This window comes from Rhipicephalus sanguineus, chromosome 3, assembly GCF_013339695.2.
Source record: "Rhipicephalus sanguineus isolate Rsan-2018 chromosome 3, BIME_Rsan_1.4, whole genome shotgun sequence".
Taxonomy (NCBI): Eukaryota; Metazoa; Arthropoda; class Arachnida; order Ixodida; family Ixodidae; genus Rhipicephalus; species Rhipicephalus sanguineus.
In genome coordinates, this window is record NC_051178.1 from 220,697,241 (window position 1) to 220,723,215 (window position 25,975).

The window sequence follows — 25,975 nt, forward strand, 5'->3', positions numbered from 1 at the left end:
AAAAACAAGTACTAAGAGACGCCGGCGCGCCGACGCTTCTCGTCGCCCACTCGAAGCCGCCGCAGAGCCGCAGACACTACCACCACCACGCCCGGTAAAGCCTCCGAGCGTTCTATGAGCTGCACGGGATTGGTCGAGGCTCGATTCAAATTCAAATTCAATATGCATTTTTTAACGGTCCAAGACGTGAGAATAGCCTGTAAAAGCCATCGAACGGTCACGTGATAGCCACCTCCTCTCCCATGACGCGACGCCGAGCGACGCCGCGCGAATAGAACCAAGAAGAGAAATCTCGAATTGCAGCAGCCGTCGAGGCATTTCATCGTTCTGTCGCGTTTCGCCCTATCTACATGAATCAGAACCAAACTGCTGTTTTTTTCCTCGCGGCTGCGCTCGGCCAGCAGCTTGCATTTGCACCGTCATTCAACGAAACACGGACGCCCAAACATCGGCCACTTTCAAAGCACCTTGTCTCTTCCCCGTGGCAGCCGCGGGCGACCTCGTTCACCGGTTGCACGTTTGAGAGCAGCACTATAGCAGTGCGCTCGCGGTCCGTCACGTGGCGTCTTTTTAAATTTCGCGGGCTTTCCTTGCAACGCGGAAAAAAGAACACCGCGAGTTGTATCGTACAGGAAACAATACAGTCCGTGGTTTCTAAAAGTGCTCTACAGCTCAGTGTTCATATTTTGGGTTTTCGGCCAATAAATGAAAAGTTGGGTAATTAAAAATAACTAACTAATTAGTTTAGGGGAAAATAAACAATGGTCTGAGTATCTGTAGGCGAGTGCGAGCAGTCTACGTTTGGTTCAATTTGCCTCTGAAGTGCCTATCATTTTCAGTCTTGGCTCAAGTTATGTGGGACAACCTGTGTGCTTGTATATATATATATATATATATATATATATATATATATATATATATATATATATATATATATATATTATGACGTCTTGGTTGACGCGACGTTTATTCAGCTCAAGTCCTCGGAAGAGAATGGGCCGAGCGCGCGCACACTCGATGATGATGACAATGACACACGGTGACGATGAGGACAGAGAGACAAACGGATGATGATGATTATGATAATGCACAGATGAGAAAGAAGCACATAACTAGTGCCCACAATATATATATATATATATATACCGACGGTTGTTTCTTTCCCCGCGCCCGCTACAACTTCTCCCGTCACGCGCGCCAACTGTCTGACGCGGCCAAGAAACCATCGCCAACTTTCCGCCTACCGCTGCAACGGAACCGGCGAGTCGCGGCCGTCGCTGCTTTCATTTGCTCAAACCACGGCTGAGAGCAGCACGTTCGCTGCCGCGCGAATGCGCTAGTCACGTGGTTCTTTTATATGCGATATTAATGAGACCTAACAGACAATAATGCCAATGAAAGTTGCATTACGTCGCATTACAACACTGCCCTCTTATCATGTTAATTAGATGCGAAGCATCTGATAGCGGAGTTCAAACCGGTGGTGGTGGTGTGCGGCGTGACCACCCTTACTGCACATGCGCATACCCTCTCCACACAGCTCCTCTCCTCACCACTCTTCTCCTCCAGTTCCCCTCTCCCATTTCCCCCTCTCCGCTCACCCTCTCCCCTTTCCCCTCTCCCCTTTCCCCTCTTCCTCTGAAACGCGGGCTAGACATGCCGAAATTCTCTCCAGCGCAACGCCGCAATTAGTGCCAGCGCATCCCCTCTCCCTCTCCTACGCTGCCCCCCTCTCGCGCGTGTGTCGACCGCGTTCCCCGCTCGCCCTGTGAGAATTAATGGCCAGGCTAGAGGGAAGACAAGACGTGCGTAGCGTTCCTCTTCGCGTTCCACGACGCGAGGTCGGTAGCATGCTCAACGAACGCCAACGGAATGCGATCGTGCAAGTGTTCCGGCTTCGCATCGCCTCATGGTCCCCTTTAGCGGGAAATGGTGTAATTTAATACTAACCTGGAACTTGTGTCCTGTTACAAATATCTAGGCGTACTCATCTCTTCTGATCTTTCTTGGAAGATGCATGTAGATCATACAACCAATAATGCTAATCGCACGCTTGGCTTTATAAGCCGCAATTTTCATCTTTCTTCTAGTCCTGTAAAATTACTTCTTTATAAATCATTAGTCCGTTCCAAACTAGAATATGCGGCATCTGTGTGCGATCCCAGTCAAGAAACGCTCATTTATCAGCTTGAATCCATCCAGAACCAGGGCTGCTCGTTTCATTCTTTCTAACTATCACCGCACCTCCAGCGTCACTTCCATGAAAGTGAGCTTATCATTACCTCTGCTTTCTCAACGTAGGAAAATATCTCGCCTCTGCCTGTTCCACAAGGTATATCACGAGAACACGATACTCAAGAATAAATTGATAACCCCTTCTTCTTACGTATCTGCCAGGGTGTCGGAACGAAATGTTTTTCGTTTCGGTTTTAGTTTCGTTCCACCGCAAAAAGTTCCGTTCCGTTTCTGTTCCGGAACGAAAAAAAAATGTTCCGTAACGGTTCGTAACGGTTTTTTTTATGGAAAATTTTGAAGTTAAGGTAATCATAACGAACATTGGATTTGTGATGTAGTTACTTGCCCTGCTCTTAGGAAAGTGGGACAAGGGTAAAATACGTTCTTCAGAGGAGCGGAAGTAACTGCACCACGAATTTCTACCAACTAGCACAAACCAATATTAATTTCAAAGTCATAGTATTTATTTTCTCAAAAGACAAATTCGAATTTCTTGGTCGGCTCAATGCTTTGTGTCAAGGGATTGAGCACGACCTCAGAAGCAGCACGTCATTGAGTGTACTCTCAGATGTGCGAGACCGCTGTTCTGATAAAGAGATCGCCAGGCCTGCGCGACACACGCAGCACAGTCACAACGAAAGCTGGAAGAGCGGACTTTGTAGAGCCCGCTGGAGAGTCTCTTGGTGTAATAATACAAGTACACATGCAAGGTACCCACTACGCCATAAATCATCCCAATTCTTCTGAAGTAGAGAAGTTCCCACTATGCCATTTTTCGTCATTCTTCGGAGTCTCGTGGTACACGCTACACATCTCTAAGGCATTAGGTGCACTTTGCGCTGTTAGTGATGATGATAAAGAATTATGGCTGAGCACTTTGCAGTGGGTGGGAAGAAGTGTGGCGGAATGGGCGCCTCCATTCCATTTCAATTCCATTGCGGGGAGTTAGAACTTGCCGCAATTCCATTCCTTTCAATTCCTCGGAATGAAAAAAACGTAGCCCATACGCACTCCGGGAATGGCCGGGCAGTTCAATTCCATCAATGTAATTCCTCCACGTAAGAAAGGCATCTTGATAGTTTTATTGAGTTAAGAATGAACGCCCCATAAAGCTGATGTCATTAGATGCATTACCAACTGCAAGAGTACGCAAAACAGGTTACCGAGGTCGAGGGATAGAAGCTTGGTTACATATCTCGTGCAGTACTACCACCCTACTAATTCCCATAGGGGCAGTTCTCCCGCTACCTATAGTATTTGCATGGTCACCATGTTTGAACGAATGGTGGTGTTTTAATATTGTTTATGCTTAAATGTGTTAATGCTAAAATGACGACGTAGCCTATTTTTATGCTGAAAAAAGTAGTATTCAAGAAGACTAAGCAGTTTTGCCACGCGTCTGGAGCGGTTGTGAATATGGAGAAAAATAAGATTTGGTTAATGAGGAATAAGACCCTCTAGATCTGCTGGTATTAGTTGGAACAGTGCACCGCTCGGGCACCTTGTGCCTTTGTATCGAATACGGAACACTGGGCCGCACTGCTCGTCAGCACTCACGCTTGTCAAGCGCTCCTCGCAAGCATAGAAGCACTAGCGTGGCACTGTGGTGGAAGACCCGACTGCCACGCAGAGGGCGCGGGTTGAAATGCCGTCCGATCCTAGAAATTTGGTTCTCATTTTTTTTTATATCACGCGATAGCGGTCACGGACACCGGCGGCGGTGGACAACTATGGCGCCAAAATCAGCCGTTATGATCTCATAACTGCTTTCACTGTAACAAACTTCAGCGCCGACAATGCCCTCTCTATGCTGGCCTGCGTGACAGGCGCGCAAAAATCCACTTGCGTTAATATAAACATCTCTGGTTGCCACTGTTTTCGTTTTTCGCACAATTTCAACATATCTTTGCTTTGGAATTCCTGCCTGAGGTACGCGCTAATACCGTACCCTGAGATATGCTCACATTGCACGAGCTCAGTTGCTCCGGATTGCGAAGTTTTCTCGTGGACCGAAAAACGATTGAAAAAATTTCGTTTTCACTCCGGAACGAAATAATAGATAAAGTTTCGGTTACGTTTTCGTTCCAGTCCAAAATATCGTTTTTTTCGTTTTTCGTTTTCGGTTTTCGTTCCGTTCCGACACCCTGGTATCTGCCCGCATCGACCATCGCCATAAAGCTGGTATTCCAACATGCCACACCAACCATTTTTTACAATTCATTCATCCTCCGTACGTCAGCAAATTGAAACGCCTTCCCCGACCTGTCATCGTCATTACTGATAACCATAAGTTTAAGGCTGCTGTAACTAACCTGTTGTTGTCATAATGGTATTTTTGTAAGATTATCGTATTTCCATTTTTGAGTAGCCCTTTTGTCTTCCTTTTTTTGTACACGCCTATATATTGACATATATTGCTGGAACGATGCATTCTTCGGTTCATAGGCACGTGCTTGTGCTTGAGTGTTATTTCGTTAGCGTTGATTCCTTGTTGTAATAGACCCTGTTTGGTTTGCATTTCTAAATCAACTGTTTTTGTCCTTTTACTGTGCGCTGTTTATTGTCGGTTTTCTTCATTGTATCTATATGTAACCCCCAAATTTTTGCCTTTTTTAGCTATGTTGTATTAAAAATGTAACCCACTCCCCTCTGTAATGCCCTCGGGCCCTGGGGTACTGATACAAAAATGAATAAAAAAACAAATAGGAAATTCCCGCGAATAACGGCAAGCAGCTCGAAACGTGCAGCGCGCTGCTCAACCACAAATGACGCACGAAAAGAGCACACAAAGGACGAACGTGAACTAAAAACTGTCGCAGCTCGGCACTTAATGCGCGCTGCTCAAACACAAAGGATGCATGAAACAATCGCACAAGTATACACAGGTCGAGCGTGAACTAACAACTGTCAAAGTCATTATTCCTTTGCGTTTGAGCAGCACGCTCCTTTCGAAAACGCGGCCACGGCATCAAGCGAAGTGATCTCCGTGCGCTCTGTAACTTAAACGCAACTTTGCGGTGAAAGCACACGACGTACAAACCATCCTCATCAGGAGATAAGCACGCGCATGGGCGACCACGCCCTGTAGGGGAAAGTAGAGCTGATAAAGATAGGAGGAGCGCGCATCGCATTGAGCTGGGATAGATAACGCTGGGATCTCGCTGGGATAACGAGGACATGCTGAAGTGCCTCCGAGCTCTTCGTGCCGCCAGCGGTAAATGGTGTATATAAATAGCTCGCCGTTAATACGCTGAGGAACTTACCTATGTGGCCGAGTCATATAGCACCGCGCGCGTGGAGCGAAGGCTTGTGGGTTCGATTCCCGGAGACGGAACTTTTTGTTCTAGTTTTTTCTTTGTCACCTATTAGTGTACACGAAAGGGAAACGCGTCTTTGCAACTGTAGTTCAGTACTTCAGTACCCATTGTGCAATGATAAACGTGAGCTTGCACAATGTCTGCTGGTGTTTGACGGCTATTCGCCCCAAGATCTTTAAATGGCGCCCTCTCGCGTGCGACGTCATCGAGGGAACTCTGGTGCAACTCTGCGAACGTGCGCTCGCTGCGTGAATGCTCGATGCTGCCGGCCGGTCGCGCACTATGGACGAGACATAGATATTAAAAACTAACAAAACAAGAAATACTAGATCTTTGCGTGGCCTAAAAAAGCTCTACACCTTGAATAAATTTTCTTCATTCAATTATACTATCTCTAAATATCACTATTGGTATTACGACAAAATGGTGTAATAGAATTTCTAGTAATTATTAAATACATGTCGCGATGTAGTTTCATCGCTGTTCGTATTTATTGTTCGTACTATTTCCATTTATTCCTTTATTTCATATTGTGTTACACAGGCGTTCCGTGAGGCCGTTGAAGTGTAGATAGAAGATAAATACTTTATTCTGTATTCATTTTTCCTTATGTGTTTTGCTGTATGCTGCCTATGTACGGGTGGCAGGAGCTCTGTCAAGCTGCGACGAGGCAGAGTTTTCTCTTGCCACCTTTTTTCGTTTTATTATGTAAGCGAAGGACGAAAATAATTGATTGATTGATTGATTGATTGATTGATTGATTGATTGATTGATTGATTGATTGAAGCTGTTAAGTCGCCAGGCCGCTCCCTTTTCGTACGTGGGTAATTGTAGCGAAGCCTTGGAACTGTGTAATTGGTCGTCTTCTCCAGCGCCTTCTAATGTGTCACCCTTTTCGGCTCCTTTCGGAAAGAAGGCCGCTCATGCTGGGAGTCCGTGCTCAGAATTGACTCTCGCCATAGCGCATTGTCGTCCAGTGTCATCCGATAGACAACTTTACAAATACGCCTTTACAAATCATTCGCCTGGCGATCATAGCTTCCGCAGCGTGCGCGAGCAGTAAGACGTTGCTTCTTATTTTTCGCGAGTGTTTGGCAATGGCGCGATTTTCCAGGTAAACAGCACACCCCCGCCTAATTATCTGGTTTGGTCATGGCGCTAACTTCTAGCGCAGCGGATTCTGCAGCCGTGGCAATCATTTCAGCTTCGGCTAGTGGGAGCTCACTTTGGAGCAGCGTGTGCTGCACTCCGCGATTGCGGACGCCACGAGTGATGCGGTCACGTGACATACGGTCAAGGCCGGTGCCGGTGTTACACAGCTCAAGAACGTATTCCCGGGCAGATTCGGGTGCAGTTTGGTCCCTACACTCTTAGAACAAAGGGAGTGTCCCGGCGCCCTTTGCGAGAGTTTTGGCTTGTCCCGCTGGGCACTCCCTTTTCTGGGGTCAAAGAACTGCCTCCAACGCCTCCTCATGAAGTACAGTACTCCGTGGGCGATAGAGTGAAAGCACTCCTCCGAGGGAGTAAAGCTATCATAATAGCAATAATAGCGAAAGTTGGGCTAGTTGGTGGTTCATGCTTGGGATGTAAAAACAGCGCAAAATATAGACAAGGACAGAGGAAGAGACGACACCGCGCTGAACTCGCAACTAAACTTTATTGGAAATTACACGCACATATATCAAGCATTCGACCTGGTCACGTGGCAAACCAAAGGCGTCTGCGCAGCATAGCAAACAAGGTACGAAACATGCCTAATCATTGTGAACATCAACACGTGTGTAACAACCGAGAAAAAGCTAAAAACACCACCTTCATACTCTCCAAAAAGCATGCGCAACAGTCCATAACAAACTAATAATCACTTTAACCTGGCAGCGCTGAACCCAGGTACCGAAGCTCCTTTTCACCAAGGGCCACAGACGGCTTACTTACACACCTTTCCCCCTCCCTTTCAATGAAAAAAAGCCTCCATCACTTCCCTAGTGCATTTGTCTCGATGCCCAAACAAACAAGTGGCTTTATCTGCCATAGGTTGGCAGCCACACTCCCTACAATGAGCTGGCAAGTGCAACGCGCCAGCTGCCGTTAATGAGGTTAAGTGTTCCCTTAGTCTCACGTTAATGCACCGCCCGGTTTTTCCTATATAAACCCCCCCGCATGACAATGGCAACTTATATACAACACACGATTTACACTGAACATATCTATTTTTTCTCTTCTCCGGACAGAACGAGCAGGTCTTTCGTAAACCCGAACTTCTTTTATGCACGCGGGAGCAAATAGAGGACAACTTATTGGGAGCGGACATCACTACACGTACCCCATACCTACTGGCCGCATTTTTTAAGCTATGTGAAAACTTGTGCACGTAGGGTACCACAACCGGTTTCTTTTCATTGCGCACGCGCTCTGTTCTCCTGTGCGTATCACTTACGCCTTTAACCCACTCGATTAGCTTTTGACAACTCCTCAAGATTTCCGTATCAGGGTAGCCCGCCAACTTCAGCCTCTCAACCTGGCTCAGGAAACTTTCTTTCAACGCATGCGTGCACGTTTTCAGGAGCGCAGCCCGCAGCGCAGCATAAATAATGCCGGACTTAACTATCTTAGAATGGCCTGAGGCGAACGGCAATATACCCTTTACGGATCGGGGCTTGTATTGCCAACACAAATGTTCCTCGTGAAACCGCAGTCTAATATCTAGAAACTGAAGCTCTCCTTTTTCAGGCAGCCCGTAGGTGAACTTTAGCCCATGGCCAGAATCCTTAAAAAATGTTTAAAATGTCAGCTCTCATGCTATGCCGACTGTCGGATTTAATTACAACAAAGAAATCATCAACATACCGAAAAATGTGGCAAGACAGACTGTTCACTTTATCTGCAACGGACCTGTCGACTTGTCCCAGGAAAATATTACTTAAAATTGGTGCCACCCTAGACCCGATGCAAACACCAGATTTTTGGACATAAACGCCCCCTTTCCACTCTACACACATTGACCGCAAGTAAAACGTCAGCAATTCCAGAAAACTTTCCAAGGAAACACCACAACTGTTCACGAACTTAACTTCATTATTGTCCTTTTTTCATTGAAAGGGAGGGGGAAATGTGTGTAAGTAAGCCGTCTGTGGCCCTTGGTGAAAAGGAGCTTCGGTACCTGGGTTCAGCGCTGCCAGGTTAAAGTGATTATTAGTTTGTTATGGACTGTTGCGCATGCTTTTCGGAGAGTATGAAGGTGGTGTTTTTAGCTTTTTCTCGGTTGTTACACACGTGTTGATGTTCACAATGATTAGACATGTTTCGTACCTTGTTTGCTATGCTGCGCAGACGCCTTTGGTTTGCCACGTGACCGGGTCGAATGCTTGATATATGTGCGTGTAATTTCCAATAAAGTTTAGTTGCGAGTTCAGCGCGGTGTCGTCTCTTCCTCTGTCCTTGTCTATATTTTGCGCTGTTTTTACATCCCAAGCAAGAAAGCTATCATGTTGAGACAGCTTTGAAATAAAATTAATTGAGCACAGAAAATGGCACATCCATACGCACACAGATCCATGCAACCAAAACACGTCGAGCGCTCGCAACCAAAATGCTTACATTGAAACAGAACCTTCCCGCTCTCTTAGGGAGAGATGTGAACGCAGGTGCGATGTTAGTGAGCGTTTCGCTACACTGTTAGTCAAATACTCGCTGGAATCCACGCCTCCAGGCAACAAACCCTTTCAAATTACGGCCGCTGCTAGTCAATACATTATGCGACTCCGTAGGAGGCTCCCAGAGAAGGCAACTCAATAGCCTTGACGTGGCTTTTGCAGAATTTTAGTTTACATTTTTCCTGGGGGGCGGGGGGCTAGGCACGGTCTGGAGCGCTTACGCGTGGCGTCAAGTCAATAGGCGGACCTAAAGCGGCTGCGAAAAAAGCGAAATTCTGGCACTCGAACAGCGTTTCACGGAATAATTTCTGTAATACTTATCTCTAGGGATAGTTAGAAAATGGACATCAATGTAAACACGCACATATCACAACACATACAAATCGCACACGACACAGGAATCCAACTCATGACCACAAGCAGACACTCTAACCACTACGCCACAGAGCCACCGCATGCTTCGTTGCCTTTTCGCAGCCTTATATAGTTACAAAGTGGTTTGCAACGCGAGGGCGGAGCTTGCTACTTTTTTTCTTGCATCACCGGCGTGTGTTTGCGCGTGCATTAGGTTAGTAAACAGTTAGCGCGGCGCCATGAACTCACGAAGGCCACCGTTAGCACCTTCAGCTCCGACTTCCGTTCGTCGTTTGTCGTGCAGCAAGAGAAATGATAAATGTGTGTTTTGTGTGTTCACCATACATCGTGGATATCTCGCTCGCCCAAAGATTTGCTGATACCAGCGTGACAAGTACCTTTAGGTAGCGAAACTCACGTATGTGTATTCTACGACCGTGTGCTGTTGAGCAGTTTTGGTTATTTATGCCGCGAGCTGCAAGTGTCCGCAGTGCGTTCTCAGCTGCTCGAAGACCATCATCTGTCAAATATTTTTGTTGCATACAACGATGTCAGAGTTCCAAGGGCATTTTAGCGTGCACCAATATAAGCATCTGCATTTATTGCGTTTGTAGGTACTGTTGGTACTGTTGTGAGCTGCACGCAGGGTCAGCGGCACCTCTGAGCGGTTAGACGAATATTTGCGCAATGAGCACTTATGCGCGTTGAGGCAAGACATACACTGCTTCTGAATTAGTCATAGTCAGTGTTTAATTGCTTTTATACTCGGAGACTAGCTACCCTTTTACTAAATAACCTCTACTCTTCCGTATCACGCCGCCGTTAAAATGAATGTCAAAGGCGTCCACAAAGGTTAAGCACGATGTCCACTAATTCGCGAGTAACATGTCTCCCTTAAAGTAGAAAACATAATACTGTTGCACTTCTGTATTGCGAACGTCCGCGTGTAGTTGGCACTCCTCCTGAAGAGATTGTGCAGTACCTAATAAAATATGGCATTACTGTATGCCTCAGTCAAACAGCTGTTCTTCAGAAAAAAAGTCACAGTTTCGCTGCAAAGGCGAAGCAATGAATGCGATAGCAAGAAATTAATGCTATACGAAGTGAGGCTCGCCAATGGATACTCTCAGTTTGAACAGCTCCTGTTGCAAAGGCGGCCGAAGCAGCGAAGGAAACTAGCGTGCTTCAAGTGTCGAGCTGTGACACTTGATAGTTCGCGCTCATCTTCTGTTTGTTCGTTTAGCGGTGTCCCTTGAGCTCGAGTGACTTTCGTACGCTCCGTAACATGAGCGCGGACATCGCGGTGAACGCTTGAAACATTCCTCTTCCCCTCAGCACGAGAAAACCGCGCGAGCAGACAGCGGAAGGGCAAGGTTCTCCCTGCGCAAAGATAAGAATAAGCGAGCGAGCTCGCCGACTACTTTTAAATGCGCCCGTCGCGCTCCTAGCACCATCTCGCTGGTAATGAAGAAACGCTTATTATCGCCTGCCGTCTCTGAGTCCGTTCAGCGGTAAAAGGTGTGTATATAACGCTCGCCGTTAGCTACGTGGAGGATCTGCGTTTCGTGGCGTAGTGGATAGCGCCACTCGCTGCGGAGCAAGAGGTCCCTGGTTCTATTCCGCGCGTCGGAACCATTTTTCTGAATTATTTTTCTTTGGGGCTTTTATATATATATATATATATATATATATATATACATACATATGCAGCTTTTCTGGACACCAGCGGCCTAGTTCGCGTGAACGACACCACGTGGCGTATCGACCTTAAAGAATTCAAAAGTCCCGCCAAGACGTATGCAGTGACGCGGCACTAAATAAAAGAGAATCAAAAGAAACGCTACACACACCTCGAGACTGTCGCTTCACCTCAGTGCGCAGAAAAGAGAGCGCTGTGTGTCGGCGTTATCTCGACGGCGACGACTGGCAATGAATTGGCAGTTTATCTAGACGTGCCATGCCAAATGTTTGGGCGTTATCGATGCGCCCACGATGCATCAAGAGAATCGTGTTTTTATTTGTTTGTTTGTTTAGTTTCTTGCGCTGGGCCGCACCGGTGGGATATTGGAGCAGCATGCTGCTTTCTGAGTTTCTTTTTTCAGCTAGCGGGAACCATTATGTTTGGGTACGAACAGGATATTGTGGTTGCATAATAAACCGAATTTCCTTTGGTGTACCACTTGGGTGATGCTTGTTTGCCCCTTGCGTTACCTCAAATTAGAACTGGATAAGTTAAAGATAGTTTTTATTCGTTTTCATTTAGTTCTTATTGAAATGTGGCTGCCACCGCGAGCTTGGCGCCGTCTAAGCGGGTGTGCAAAAATGATACAGTCGTTGAAAGATGTTGTACACCGGAAAATGTGAACTTGGTTAGTTTTTTGTTAGGAATGAACGTATAGTAGAACATATACGACTGACGTGTTGTGTAATAATCTCTAGATCTGCCGTCTATCCCGCTAAAAAAGGCACTTATCTATCTCAATTGCATTTCTTCTTTCTCTTTCTTTTCTTTCCCTTTTTTTCTCACGGTCGACTGGCTCGTATGCTCGAGGTGATTGTCTTGATTCCTGTTGGCGCAGATACACCAATAGGTTACTCTAATGGCCTGGATGTTCTCCTGAAGATCTGCTTTCATGTTCTGTAGGCGCAGTCTCTTTCAACTTTGCACTACAGCAAGCACAAAGTCGATCATGAACCACCTACTGGCCCAATCGTCCACTTTGATCAGCACAAAGAAATTCAGACGAGCGAATTTCGGCGTTTTTGCGCTGACAACAACGATTGTTAATGCAACATAATATAGTAACTATTCCTACAATCTCTCAAAATCACTTCTTTATTCTGTATCACTCCTGATGTAGAATACAAAATGCATTTGACTTGCTCAACAACGGGTCACAAGACACATCAGAGAAAAGCGAACCCTTTAATTCCCTCTTCTTTCGTTCGCCCAGCATATGAAAATTTCTTCAGTTATGAGTGGAGCTCCTTCTGTTGCCACGAAGATGTGCAGGCGTTCCAAAGGAAATCTTGAGCCTTTCTTTCCAGGAGGGTCCCTTAAGAGAACAATGGTGTTTATGCGCACAGGAATTTTGATTAGTAGTTTTTCGCTCGTAGCAATGACTGAAAAATACCAGTCTTCAGCCAGATGAAGCCTAGCGAGATCTGCTTTTTCTTTTAATATCTACTGCTTTTCAAGCAGTAGTCTTCTTCCTCTGAAAGCCCAACGGAAAATGACCCATGTCGAATAGAATGATTACAGCTCCGCTCGAGGGTCTTCAAAACCGGAGCTTTTTTTTGTACTTCATGATGCAAAATATCAGCCGCGTATTGAATCCTGGAATCTTCTGGCTTGATATGAATGTCAAAGCGTTTAGTGAGTGGGCATGGGAGCAGCCGCCACGGAAGCATGGCTAACCCCTTCGTTTTCTACGCTCCGCAGGCTTTTCTGAACCTGTTGGCCTACTGCGTGATCGCATCGCCGGCCATCTGTCCGTCCTTGACAGTGTCGCTCCACACACAGCCCGCGCAATGCTTCCCTCTGGAAGGTGCGCGCGCAATCAGCGATGTCATTCTTCGGATCAACAGTTTCCCTGGTATCAAGCTGTCAAGATCGACGCTGGATTCAAGTTCCGCCCCCTATATATATGCCGTGCTGCAACCTTGGACGTTTAGTGGGCATGGGAGCAGCCGCCACGGAAGCATGGCTAACCCCTTCGTTTTCTACGCTCCGCAGGCTTTTCTGAACCTGTTGGCCTACTGCGTGATCGCATCGCCGGCCATCTGTCCGTCCTTGACAGTGTCGCTCCACACACAGCCCGCGCAATGCTTCCCTCTGGAAGGTGCGCGCGCAATCAGCGATGTCATTCTTCGGATCAACAGTTTCCCTGGTATCAAGCTGTCAAGATCGACGCTGGATTCAAGTTCCGCCCCCTATATATATGCCGTGCTGCAACCTTGGACGTTTAGTGGGCATGGGAGCAGCCGCCACGGAAGCATGGCTAACCCCTTCGTTTTCTACGCTCCGCAGGCTTTTCTGAACCTGTTGGCCTACTGCGTGATCGCATCGCCGGCCATCTGTCCGTCCTTGACAGTGTCGCTCCACACACAGCCCGCGCAATGCTTCCCTCTGGAAGGTGCGCGCGCAATCAGCGATGTCATTCTTCGGATCAACAGTTTCCCTGGTATCAAGCTGTCAAGATCGACGCTGGATTCAAGTTCCGCCCCCTATATATATGCCGTGCTGCAACCTTGGACGTTTAGTGGGCATGGGAGCAGCCGCCACGGAAGCATGGCTAACCCCTTCGTTTTCTACGCTCCGCAGGTGTGTAACTGCTTTTCCATCTTCGCTAGAAAATCTGACAACCGATACTTGGTAATGCTCCCATGCCCACGGGTGCTTTGTGAAACTTTGTGCAATTTCTTTGATTCTTCCTTGTTGCTTCTATGCTGTGGTGATATCGAGTCGAACCCTGGTCCACCTCGCACTCGATCTACTCAAACAGAAGGTGATTCCGAGCAGGCACAGATAGCATCCATGATGCAGATGCTGAAAACACAAATGATAGCATCAAGGAACTCTCACAGCAATTTTCTACTGGTCAAGCAGCCGCTATAGCTGAAATAAAGACAATAAAATCTAACCAGGAAACGTTAGAAACTAGGCTTATTGGCATGCTTACCCGTCTTGAAACTCTGGAGCGTAAAAGTAAGGAAACTAGTTCTTTAAGCGATAACTTCGCTGCTGTGCAAAATACCTCAGTACGGTTGACGTCTCAGCAAGCTTCGATCCAAAATCGCTTAGACGATCTGGAAGATAGGTCCAGGCGTGACAACTTAATTATACACGGTATTCCCGATGCGCGTGAAACTTGGCAACAGACTGAGCAGAAAGCGCTTGACGTGTTATCTACTGCGCTGGGTAGAAAAGTATCGGAATCTGAGATTGAACGTGCACACCGTTTGGGCCGTTTCACACCGTCAAAGTGTCGGCCTGTCATTATAAAATTTTCTTGTTATAAAACCAGAGGAATCGTACTAGCAGCAAGGTCAAACTTCAAAGAGAAGAAGATGTCTGTTGTCGAAGACTTCTCTGTCGCCACTCGCCTTGCTAGAAGAAAGCTTGCTGAATTCGCCAAAAGCTTGCCTGGTTCACCGAACTTCCAACTACGGTACAACAAGCTCATTGTTAACAATATGCGCTACAAGTATGACGGTAACAGTGTTATAGAACTAAACTCGTCTACTTCAAGCGAACCGTTCGAAAGTACACTTCTACCTGCCGCACCTCATTCGAGTGACGAAACATTAACATAGGTGAACGCGAGGGGATGTGGTGGTTTGTTACCAAATTCTAGTGTGTGTATACTTTTGGCAAATGTCAGAAGCGTAGTTAACAAGCGTGATTCACTTGATTCAGTAATCGATACGTGCAATTCCGCCGTAATTGCACTAACCGAAACGTGGCTTCACCCAGGCATTGCTGACAATGAAATATTTCAAGACGCACACAGCTTTTCCATTTATCGCTGCGATCGTGAGTCACGTGTTGGAGGTGGTGTCATGTTGGCTATCTCGAAAAGTATTCCGTCTTATCATCTCCCAGTTAAAACGGTCCTTGAGGTGGTATGGGCGCATGCTTATATCTGTCACAAAAGCTTTGTATTTGGGGTCTGCTATCGTCCACCCAATAACTCGCCGAGCTTTGTTGCCGATTTACACGATGCCATCGATGCCATCACTTCACGTCATCCTAACGCTTTCATTCTTTTGCTGGGAGACTTCAACTTTCCCAACATTTCCTGGTCTTCTGATCCTCCGGTATCAAAACCATTTTCTTCGGAAAGTTTTAGTTTCATTAACCTTTGCTCAGTATTTTCTCTCCATCAGATTGTTTCGCAGCCTACTAGGTTAGCAAACAATGCTGCAAACACACTAGACCTTGTACTAACGAACTGTCCGGATATGGTCTCGGATTTATCGTACCTACCTGGTCTGAGTGACCATTTAGCCCTCGCCTTTGAATTAAAGTATTACCAGCCTCCAAAACGCAAAGTCAAAAAGAGCCTCCGTAATTACAACAAAGCCAACTTTGAGGCTATTAATAATGAGCTGTCTAGCTTTTTAGACGTTTTCTTAGAAGGTTTTGAAAGTCGAACAACAGAATCTAACTGGAACATGTTTTCATCAAAAATTCATGACCTCATTGACAGACACATTCCTATGCGCACTATTTCCTCCCATTCCAAAGCACCTTGGTATAACTCGCATATAAAACGACTTTCTAACAGAAAAAAACGACTCTTCCGTTCGGCCAAGCACTCTCCCTCCGAAATGCGGTGGGACGCATATAAGAAGGCGAGCAATGCTTACGTTTCTGCGCTAAAGACAGCCCGCAATAATTTTCTACAAGTCACCTTGCCTACTTTGCTCTGTAACGACCCAAAAAAGTTCTGGCGTACGATAAACCCCGATCGAGACACCGAAATCGTATTACAAGATTCTTCTGGGGTAACGATTCCGGTTGCCGCCTGTCCTACTGTGTTAAACGAAGTATTTTGTCGCAACTTTGTTACGTCATCGTGTGCGACATTTCCCGAGGTGCACTGTTTTAATTCTTTGACTATGGATCCAATCCTCATTGAACCCTGTGGCGTAGAAAAAATTATTGAATCTCTGAAAGTGTCTTCAAGCCCCGGAATTGATCTTATCAGTGCTAAATTTTTAAAGAGTACCAAAGTATATTCCAGTGTTATTCTATCAAAAATATTCCAACAATCCCTCGATGAATCCACACTACCATCTGATTGGAAAATCGGAAAGGTGGTTCCTGTGCATAAATCTGGAAGTAAAAATTCTCCTCTCAACTACCGACCAATTTCATTGACCAGTATTCCGTGTAAAATTCTTGAACATGTCCTTTACACTAACATTGTAAAATTTCTTGATGCGAACTCTTTTTTTCAACTGCTCAGCATGGCTTCCGCAAATCCCTGTCTTGTGAAACACAGCTAGCTTTATTTACCCATAAACTACACACTATCCTTGATCGTCGTTCCACTGCCGATTGTATTTTTCTTGATTTTGCAAAAGCTTTTGAAAAAGTTTGCCACAATTTGCTTCTCGTTAAATTAAGGAAATTAAACATAGACGCCAAACTACTATCTTGGATTGAACATTTTCTTAACGGTCGCTCGCAATATGTGTCTGCTAATAACTTTAATTCCCAGTTGAGTCCCGTCCATTCTGGCGTACCCCAAGGTTCAGTACTTGGCCCCCTCCTTTTTCTCATTTATATTAATGACTTGCCTGAATGCGTTACATCTAACATACACTTATTTGCCGACGATTGTGTAGTATATCGAGAAATTAGTGACCCAAATGACGTAACAATTCTTCAGAATGACCTTAAATCTTTATCTAACTGGTGTAAAGCCTGGCTAATGGAACTGAACACTAGTAAATGTAAAGTATTACGTGTTTCCCGTACATCTTCCTGCTCCGCTACTTACTTGCTTGATAACGCTGCCCTTGAACCCGTAACGTCCTATCGCTACCTCGGTGTACACATAACAAGCACTCTTACCTGGTCTCTTCACATTAACAAAATAATTAGCAATGCTAACCGTTCGTTAGGTTACCTCCGACGCAACTTTTCTTCTGCCCCTGTCGCTTTAAAACTTCTCCTTTACAAGACTTTAATACGAAGTAAGCTGGAATATGCCGCATCCATTTGGGACCCGTCCACTATCGCACTAACCACTGCTCTTGAGCTAGTCCAAAATAACTCTGTCCGCTTTATCCTTGGAAACTACAGTCGTACCGCAAGCATCACTTTAATGAAAGACTCCTTAGAGCTTCCGTCTCTCGCTTGTCGCCGCAAATTCTCCCGCATATGTCTCTTTCACAAAATATACTACAGTCCCACTCTGCATAACGACCTTATTCTCCCTCCATCATACATCTCCTCTCGTTGTGATCATCCCCAAAAGGTGGGAATCATACAATGCTCAACGCACACATGTAATAAGTCATTCATTCCGCGAACCTCACAGGACTGGAACAATCTTCCAGGATCAATTACGTCCATTGTTCATCATTCTCATTTTCATAACGTTTTAAGCTCAAGTGTCCTGTTGTGCAACCAACCAATTATGTAATTGTGTTTTCTTTTTCGGCAAACTGTCTCATTCTTGCTTTTTTGGTTACGACTTGTTATGTTACTTATATCTTTTAGCTAACATTGTATTTGTAGAACAACGTTTGTATTATGTTTTTTTTTTTTTTTTTTTTTTCTTTTTTTCTCTCTCATGTACCACTCCCCTCTGTAATGCCTCTGGCCCTGAGGGTAATTCTAATAAATAAATAAATAAATAAATAAATAAATAAAGCTGCGAAGACATTCCTGGTTGGGATTCTTTTTTGGCTCAAACGTGTAGGCCCACCTTGAAAGTCCCTTCCACTGTATCGGGTAGTTTTGTCTCTATTGTAAATAAGGAAATCATAGTAAAATAGATATTAAGAAATATATAATTCAATATTAAATTTTACTGCAACATAAAAGTTGCAATAGAAATACGCGCGAAAGCGACTAAGAAAAATTAATAATATTTCAGAAGACACGATAACTGGCATGTAGCCTCGACCTTAATAATAGGGATATCTGCACACAGGTGTGAAGTCTGGTTAATGCGCATCAATAGCACAGTGCTATCATAGATGCACGCGTTTTAGAAAACACCCTCTAGACATGGTATTCCCTCTCAGCTTTGTCTGAGTGGAAATAGCTCAAAGAATTGAATTCCTGTCAATCTGATAACATGTTATTTTTTTTTCTTAGATTAGGCCCTAAATCTGCCCTATGGCGGCTCTGTGCTGTACAGCGCACACGTGTGCTGTACAGTGCAGAGCCACCATTTAGGGCAGATTTTGTAGTGACGCGGAAATTACCTCCTTGATAGTGAGAAAGTTCAAATATGTATACACAATAACATTCTCAATATTTACTTATGGACAAATATTTGGGATCGTGGAACATGAGGTGAGCTTGAGTGAGGTCACGCTTTTTTAGAGTAAATACTTACTCTATCACTATATATATATTCGCGATGTGCTTTCTTAAAGGGACTGACAACCGATCGAAATGTGTCACAAGACCCTGGCTGTGAATTACAGTGACATACACGAGCTTTTTTTTTTCACCATATGATTAGGATTTGTATTGTTGAATTGCGCTTTGAAAGTCACAACGGCATGTCGCGTTGCCTGACGGGCAAGCCTTCATAGTGCACGAATGAGACGTGCAGAATGCTGTACGCAGTCCACTGCTATTTACTAAAGAAAAAAATGCGTTTAGAATTAATCCGCACGTTATTAGGCATTCTCGATTTATTCTGTGCTTATAAAAGAGTAAAATGAGTTGACGTTGAGAGGTGGCGTTGCCTTCGCGGCTACTAGTGAACGCATGTCGAGCAACGGCGCATGCGTGCGGCGCTTTCTACATTGAATGAACTTCCAGGTAGCACACATCAAAAACCGGAAAAAGGGCATTCCATACCGCTGGGGCTGTGGCATGGGCTTCGCAAGGCACTGACCTACGTAGGCGGTGTCACGGCTGAAACGTTAGTAAAGGCATCTTTTCTTTTTTCAATGAGTACTACCCGCAAGGCATTCTCTACACACACACACACACACACACACACACACACACACACACACACACACACACACACACACACACACACACACACACACACACACACTATATATATATATATATATATATATATATATATATATATATATATAGTGCATTACCGACCACATTAGTCATAAACCTGAGGCGAACAAGCAAGACGAGCTTGATCCGTTCATAGTTTGATGAACCGTAATTAGGCTTGGCTCGGGAACACAGTGCGGAGGGCAATCTACTGAGCGTCGAATACTTGGCTCATTGGAATCGGTAAGCAGAACTGTAAAGCGAAAAGCGCTGGTTAGTTTTGAAGTCTTCTTCCTCGCTGTTTTCATTCCCTCTGTTGTACATTGCTGCTAACATGGGTACCTGTTAAGGGAAAGCCATCAGTAAAGACAACATGCATGTGTCCTTGCCTGGACTTCCCTCTTAGTTACTCCCTCTTATTACTCTTTCAACGGCGTGAAGTGGCGTTCCGGCAACAAAGGCAGTGTGTAATCGGCTAATATTCTCTATGAAATTACCTATGCTTTTCAGGAAAGCAGCGTACACTAAAGAACGTGTTGAAAGGGTGTCGCTTCGCCTCACAAAAACAGTCCTGATATCGTGCATGCCTCTCGATTGCATTATCGCCGCGCGCCCGGCACTTCCTGGTCACAAGTGGCATACACGTTATGAGCGTGAGACAGCATTATTCATAGGAAAGTGGCGAGTGCCGAGAATTCAAGAAAGGAAACGCAAGCCAGCAGCAAAGCAGCCCGATGAAGATCTCTCCGTCGTTGCTATGGCAACGGCGCGCGCGGCCGCGCTCGCTTCCGTGTCTGCTTGCCTACCGTTTCGCCGTCTGTTCCGTGCATACCGCTCCCCGCCGCCGGCCTGCGCCAGTCAACGAGGGGGGGGGGGTTGTTGGGTAAAGGGAGGGGGCACTTGCTGAAGTTCTTGACAGTTTGAGAGAAACACCTATTCTCAATATTCTTGTCAGTAAAACACCGCCTCCTTATAACTTTTGGGAGGGTAGGCGGGCCCTTGGGACATACCCCCTAGCTACGGGCCTGGCCTTGGACTCATAGGTGGCCCCGGTCGGTCTACGAAACTTCCTCCGAAGTACCACGGCCCGTACCGTGTGGTCTAGCAAGCCTCGTACTTTATCATATACGCCGTCAAGTCGCTTGAGACTTATTGTAATCAAACAATGTCGAGTCGTGAGATTGTGCATATGGACCTGCTAAAGCCTCACTGTCACTGCGCAGCTGTCCGTAATTAGCCAGGATGGCTCTTTTTCGGAGAGGAAGTAAATGTAATGCAAAAAATTACACCATCTCCCGCTAAAGGGGACCATGAGGCGATGCGAAGCCGGAGCACTTGCACGATCGCGTTCCGTTGGCGTTCGTTGGGCATGCTACCGACCTCGCGTCGTGGAACGCGAAGAGGGACGCTACGCGCGTCGTATCTTCCATCTAGCCTGGCCGTTAATTCTCACAGGGCGAGCGGGGAACGCGGCCTACAGGCGGGCGAGAGGGGGCAGCGTAGGAGAGGAGAGAGAAGGGGAGGGGACGCGCATGCGCTCGAGCTCATCGCGGCGTTGAGCAGGGGAGAATTTCGGCATGTCTAGCCCGCGTTTCAGAGGAAGAGTGGAAAGGGGGAGGGGAGAAGGGGAGAGGGAAAGTGGAGAGGGGAAGGGGAGAGGGCAAGTGGAGAGGGGAAGGGGAGAGGGAAAGTGGAGAGGAGGTGTGGAGAGGGGAGAGGAGGTGTGTGGAGAGGGTATGCGCGTGCGCAGTAAGGGTGGTCAGAACGCACACCACCACCACCACCACCACCACCACCACCACCGGATTGAGCTCCGCCTTAAGATACTTCGCATCTAAAAGAGCAGCACTACTTGCAGAAGCAGAGAACGCTGCTCCCGTAGAAAAAAAGGCGACGATTCAACAATACAAGCTTTGCGTTGGTTCTACTATTACTGGTTACGTTTCTGCGTCGTCTCTAATAATAGAGTACTTCTTTAAAACGCTTCATTATATTACAAATGGCTGCCCTCATGCTTGCCTTGGTGTCGTTTTGTATTGCCTTCTTATGGTTGAGGTTAACTAAAATCTGGGTTCCTTTTCTTCGTTATTAAGTAATGGGTTGTGTGGTAATAAAAAATAAAACATTAGAAGTTTACTTGCTCCATTTCCAAAAGCGAAACCGAAACTGCAGCAAATATCTTGGTTGCAATGCTCCAGCGCAAAAAAACAAGCAACTAAATCTTCAACAGTGTTGTACTAGTAATAATAATTTCTGGAGTTCTACGTGCCCAAACCATAATATGTTTGTGAGGCATCTTATTGCGGTACGTTGAGGTGGGCTGCGAGTGCGTGCGAAAAGCTGCTGAATCACAGGATTTTCGTTTTGCAACTGGGAGCACCAGTCCCTGGGCTTCCCGAAAGCTTTGATCCACACACGTCATATCACACGGACCTATCCGATGCAGCGCACAGTGCTATGTGATGTTAAAGGAGAAGGCATGCTGGTTTTTTTCTGTTGACGTAGGGCGATAGATATGACAAGAGATGAATAAAAATCACAGTTTCACCGCAAGGACGATGCAATGAGTGCGATAGCAACAAATGAAGTAAAGCTGCAGGCAGCTAACTCAGATGCAGTCTCGCGTAACTCTACAAAATGCTGCTGTAAGAGAACACAGCCACTCCAGGTAGGAAGGGGATTTCGCACAGTCTCTTCGAGTTCAGAGCGCAGCATATAGAAGGGTATATGAGCCGTCCGCTGATGCTTGTCGAGATAGCGATTTTGATTTCATTTATGTTAGGGCAAAATCATTGCACTGCTGTTTGAAAAAGAACAAATAATTTTTCCTATTCTTTGATTGGCTTAATTATCTGTTGGTTTCATTAGTAGTGTCTAACAAAAAAAAGAACCCCTCGAAAAATTCCCATTCGTTCGTTAAGATTACGACAAACACTTGCGTTAGCCGTAAAATAAAAAGCAACTGCAAAAACGTCTAACTTTGTCATTTAATTACTATGCCTCGCTTGTCTAAGCTTAGTTCGCTTCCTTTACGTTGCTGAATTGTAGGTACCTGAGAAGATCGTAATGACATCATGAGAAGGGAGAAATAAGTTTCCACCACAATACGCGTACAAAAGTTCGAAAGAGCTTTGTTCACCATAACTTGATCGGGCGTTCTGTTCCTTACGACGTTTATAAAAGAGTAAAGTAAGAATTACAAATGTAGATCCGAACGATATGATACGCGTGGAGTGTTTAAACATACACTAAAAAAGTCACATAATAAAGAGAAAAAAAGAAACAGCAGCTCAAGAGAACAGTCAAGAACCGAAACCGAAACGAAAGCCCTTTTTTGTTTCGGCGGCGACATCCTGTGCAAAGCTGCAGAACTAAGTCACGGACTGAAAAAAAAATGCTGATCCGTCGCCAGGAATCGAACCTCTGACGGCGCGGTTATGCCGCGCTCTGAACTTGAGCGATTAGCTCGCTCGGCCGCGGTGGACGCCTTGTCGCCGGTCGTAAGCAAGGGTTTATCAATTTACCACAAACATTTGAACGACCGCACTTCAAAAAACGCGTTAGGGAACAATATTATGCCAATTGCGGCAAGTTGAGATTGGCTTCAAACGAAAGCTGATTGTCAGGACTACATGTGATTTCCTGACCATTACCATAACTTGCTTAGTTTTACGACAGTGACCGTTTTTGTCTCGAAAAACAGGCCACATTTTTCGCCGTTTCCATAGACTCCCATTGTACAGTCTTTAACTGCTCTGGGAACAAAATTGAAGCTAACTGCAACATGATCGCGGCAGTCCTCTCGTGCGTTTAGGTTCCCAGAAGCTCTCTGTGGTCTGCGTTTTTCAACATTCACCCTCTACACTTAATTATTCGGGAAAAACTCGCCAGTTCCATTGAAAACGCGCTAGCTTCGCGCCGGGGCCGCCACGGGCGCTGACTGTGATGTGTCCACAAAAGCTGGATATGTATATATATATATATATATATATATATATATATGAAAGAAAACTTGTCACAGTGAAAAACATAACAACATTTATTCTGAGCTTTCGGCCGGGGACCGGCCTTTATAATAGAAAACTTGTCACAGTGAAAAACATAACAACATTTATTCTGAGCTTTCGGCCGGGGACCGGCCTTTATAAAGGCCGGTCCCCGGCCGAAAGCTCAGAATAAATGTTGTTATGTTTTTCACTGTGACAAGTTTTCTTTCATATAATTAAACCAATAGCCAGGAATATTCTTTCGAAACCATATATATATATATATATATATATATATACTTATACGGTGCACGACGGTGGCGACGGCGATGGCAAAATCCAGCCGAGACTGTCCATATAATTGCTATCGAAATAATTTTAATTGGTAGGATATTTTTTTGTCATGGCAGGACACAACTTGACTTTTTCGTGATTCAGGATTACACATAGCACGAACATGAGTGCAGCAGATAAATCAAAACTGAAAAAAGTGGGTGCTATGTGCACTACTACTACCTCGTGTACCTTTAGTTGATGTCCAAATTTATTATACAAATTATGCGACCTTTGATAAATGATCAACGGATCCATGTTCGATCACTGTTGCTCCGTTTGCGTTCACTGCTTGTCGCTTATACGCAGGATATTTTGCAAGATTCATCGGTTCAACCCATCCGGTAGAACACAAGCATTATCTGTAGCATACAGTGGTTCTCAGGGAGAGGTCAGCGAAGCCATTTCTAGAGGTCCGCTGAACGCATCTTCGAACAAAAAACACAATACGCCTTTTTTGAAGAAACAATATGTCCAATGGCAGAGGCCCCTTTCGATTGTTTTTTTTTTGTATGTTTCACCGCATAACGGTTTTGTGGTGCGGCGGTGCTGACTTATGCTTTCCCTTGTTCTTGAGATGGTCTGTAAAGCTTTTGCTGCAATTTTCTACGACATGTGCTTTTCCAGGCTTGCATATTTTAAGAGAAAGCGTAGCAAGAAAGAGCTGAAACGTGGCGGCAGACCGCACAACTTATTGACCAGCTGTTGAGATTGAATTGGCGTGACACTTTAGTTTGATCGTTTTTTGCCATGGAGAAACACAAGGCACCTATTTAAAGCTGCATGCTGTGCTAATTTATAATTCCCCCCCCCCCCATTATCTCTCACTGCAAGGGGTCCCCCATCACTTCCACCAGTCCACAAGGGGTCCCCGAAACATCCGTGGCTGAGAACCACTGAACTATATGTCAGAGCGTGAACAATTTCTTTTACATGCACAAGGACTTTTTGTTTGAATGCATTACAAATTTTTAAACTTCAAATATTACAATAAATGCTCGTTGTAGTATTTTATTGGAATCAAACCAATAACATCGACAATGTCAATGCAAAAATATGCATTTTCATGTACCACAGAACCTATGCTCAATATTGAACAGATGAAACAACATACACAATGCAACCTGAGCACTTATTCACAGCAGGAAAATAATATGAAAGTATAGCTCAAAAATTCATCACAAAGCACAACACATACACTTCGTAATGCCAGTATGCAAGTACAATCCAAAGAGATGGCATGCACAGCAGTGGCGTAGCCAGGGGAGGAACAGCCCCCCCCCCCCCCTGAAATTTTTTTTGCAATGGCATACTGAGCCCAAAATGACACTTGACCGCATCTGCCTGCCCGGCTCCCACTTCAAATTCCTGCGTATGCCCCTGATGCACAGAGAACTTGGTGTCTGCGTACACATGAAGAGAACTCGATAAGTCAATAAAGGTTTCCAACATTTTTGAGAAATGTGACTGTGCAATAGGCATGTTGGTGCACCATTTTTCTTAATATTGCATTAGTTTGCCCTCAGGCATGAAAACATGTTACACATGATTGTGCAGTTCACTTTTTTGCATAAAGACCTGTGGTGTCGAACATGCATCCACCTGCGAAACTTTGTAAACGCAGTCGCCTTTATCACATATTTTTTTAGAAAAAATGTAAATTTATAAACTTAAGCTTGGGAACATGGCATTATTTCACAACCCTATTGACCCGTATTATTATGCATAAGTAGTAGACCAATGGTTACAATATTTACACTCCAGTTAGTGCCATCTAATGCGACCGGAAAAGTAGTTCCTCGTCACCTTCACTAGCTCAATTTTTATGGCTCATGCAAAAGTAGCACATTGAAAATGAATCCGAATACCATGACAGGAAAGTTACCTCGGAGTTAGGCAATGACGTGCTGTTAAATGAAGATTGCCTATCGGTAATGGTGTTGGCTTGACACATTAAAGCCAAAGACTGGACATGCATGAGGTTGAATAAGAATTGAACAGGCAATAAATAACGGCTGTAAAACAGTCACATCAACATCATGCTTAGTAAATTAAATGAGTTTATATTCAGTATCTTTTTAAGCCACGCAAAATTTTTAAATGCACACTGTTATTGGAAATTGGTCTCAGCACCGCGCATGACACAGTACAGCAGTCCAAGTGCTGACAATTCTAAATACTGAGATATGTACAACATCATCAGTATGGTATACTGTAAGGCACAGGAGTGTTCGCAGAAGAGAACGTCTTGTAGACAAACAGGTGGGCCAGAACTGTTGCTGCTTTGCCAAAAGGGTTGAGTCTTCCTGAAAACGATTTCAAGTAAAGAAGTCCATCAAGCTTTTTGCATCCATACAAAATACTAACTTGAGTTCTCTT

At 45.2% G+C, this 25,975-nt stretch overlaps 1 protein-coding gene across 1 annotated transcript; it reads left to right on the forward strand.

The window, feature by feature from the left end:
* The first annotated feature begins 13,850 nt into the window (after positions 1–13,850).
* Positions 13,851–14,875, forward strand: LOC119386310 (uncharacterized). Its single transcript, XM_037653635.2, has 2 exons — positions 13,851–14,067; positions 14,322–14,875. The coding sequence occupies exons 1-2, from the start codon at positions 13,851–13,853 to the stop codon at positions 14,873–14,875; spliced, it is 771 nt and encodes a 256-aa protein (XP_037509563.1).
* The last annotated feature ends 11,100 nt before the right edge of the window (positions 14,876–25,975 follow it).

Bases quoted from the DNA above. Each gene is read 5' to 3' on its own strand.
- LOC119386310 (XM_037653635.2), top strand. From the start codon at position 13,851: ATGGCTAACCCCTTCGTTTTCTACGCTCCGCAGGTGTGTAACTGCTTT. The intron at 14,068-14,321 runs GTGATTCCGAGC...AAAATACCTCAG, and splicing joins TCGATCTACTCAAACAGAAG to TACGGTTGACGTCTCAGCAA.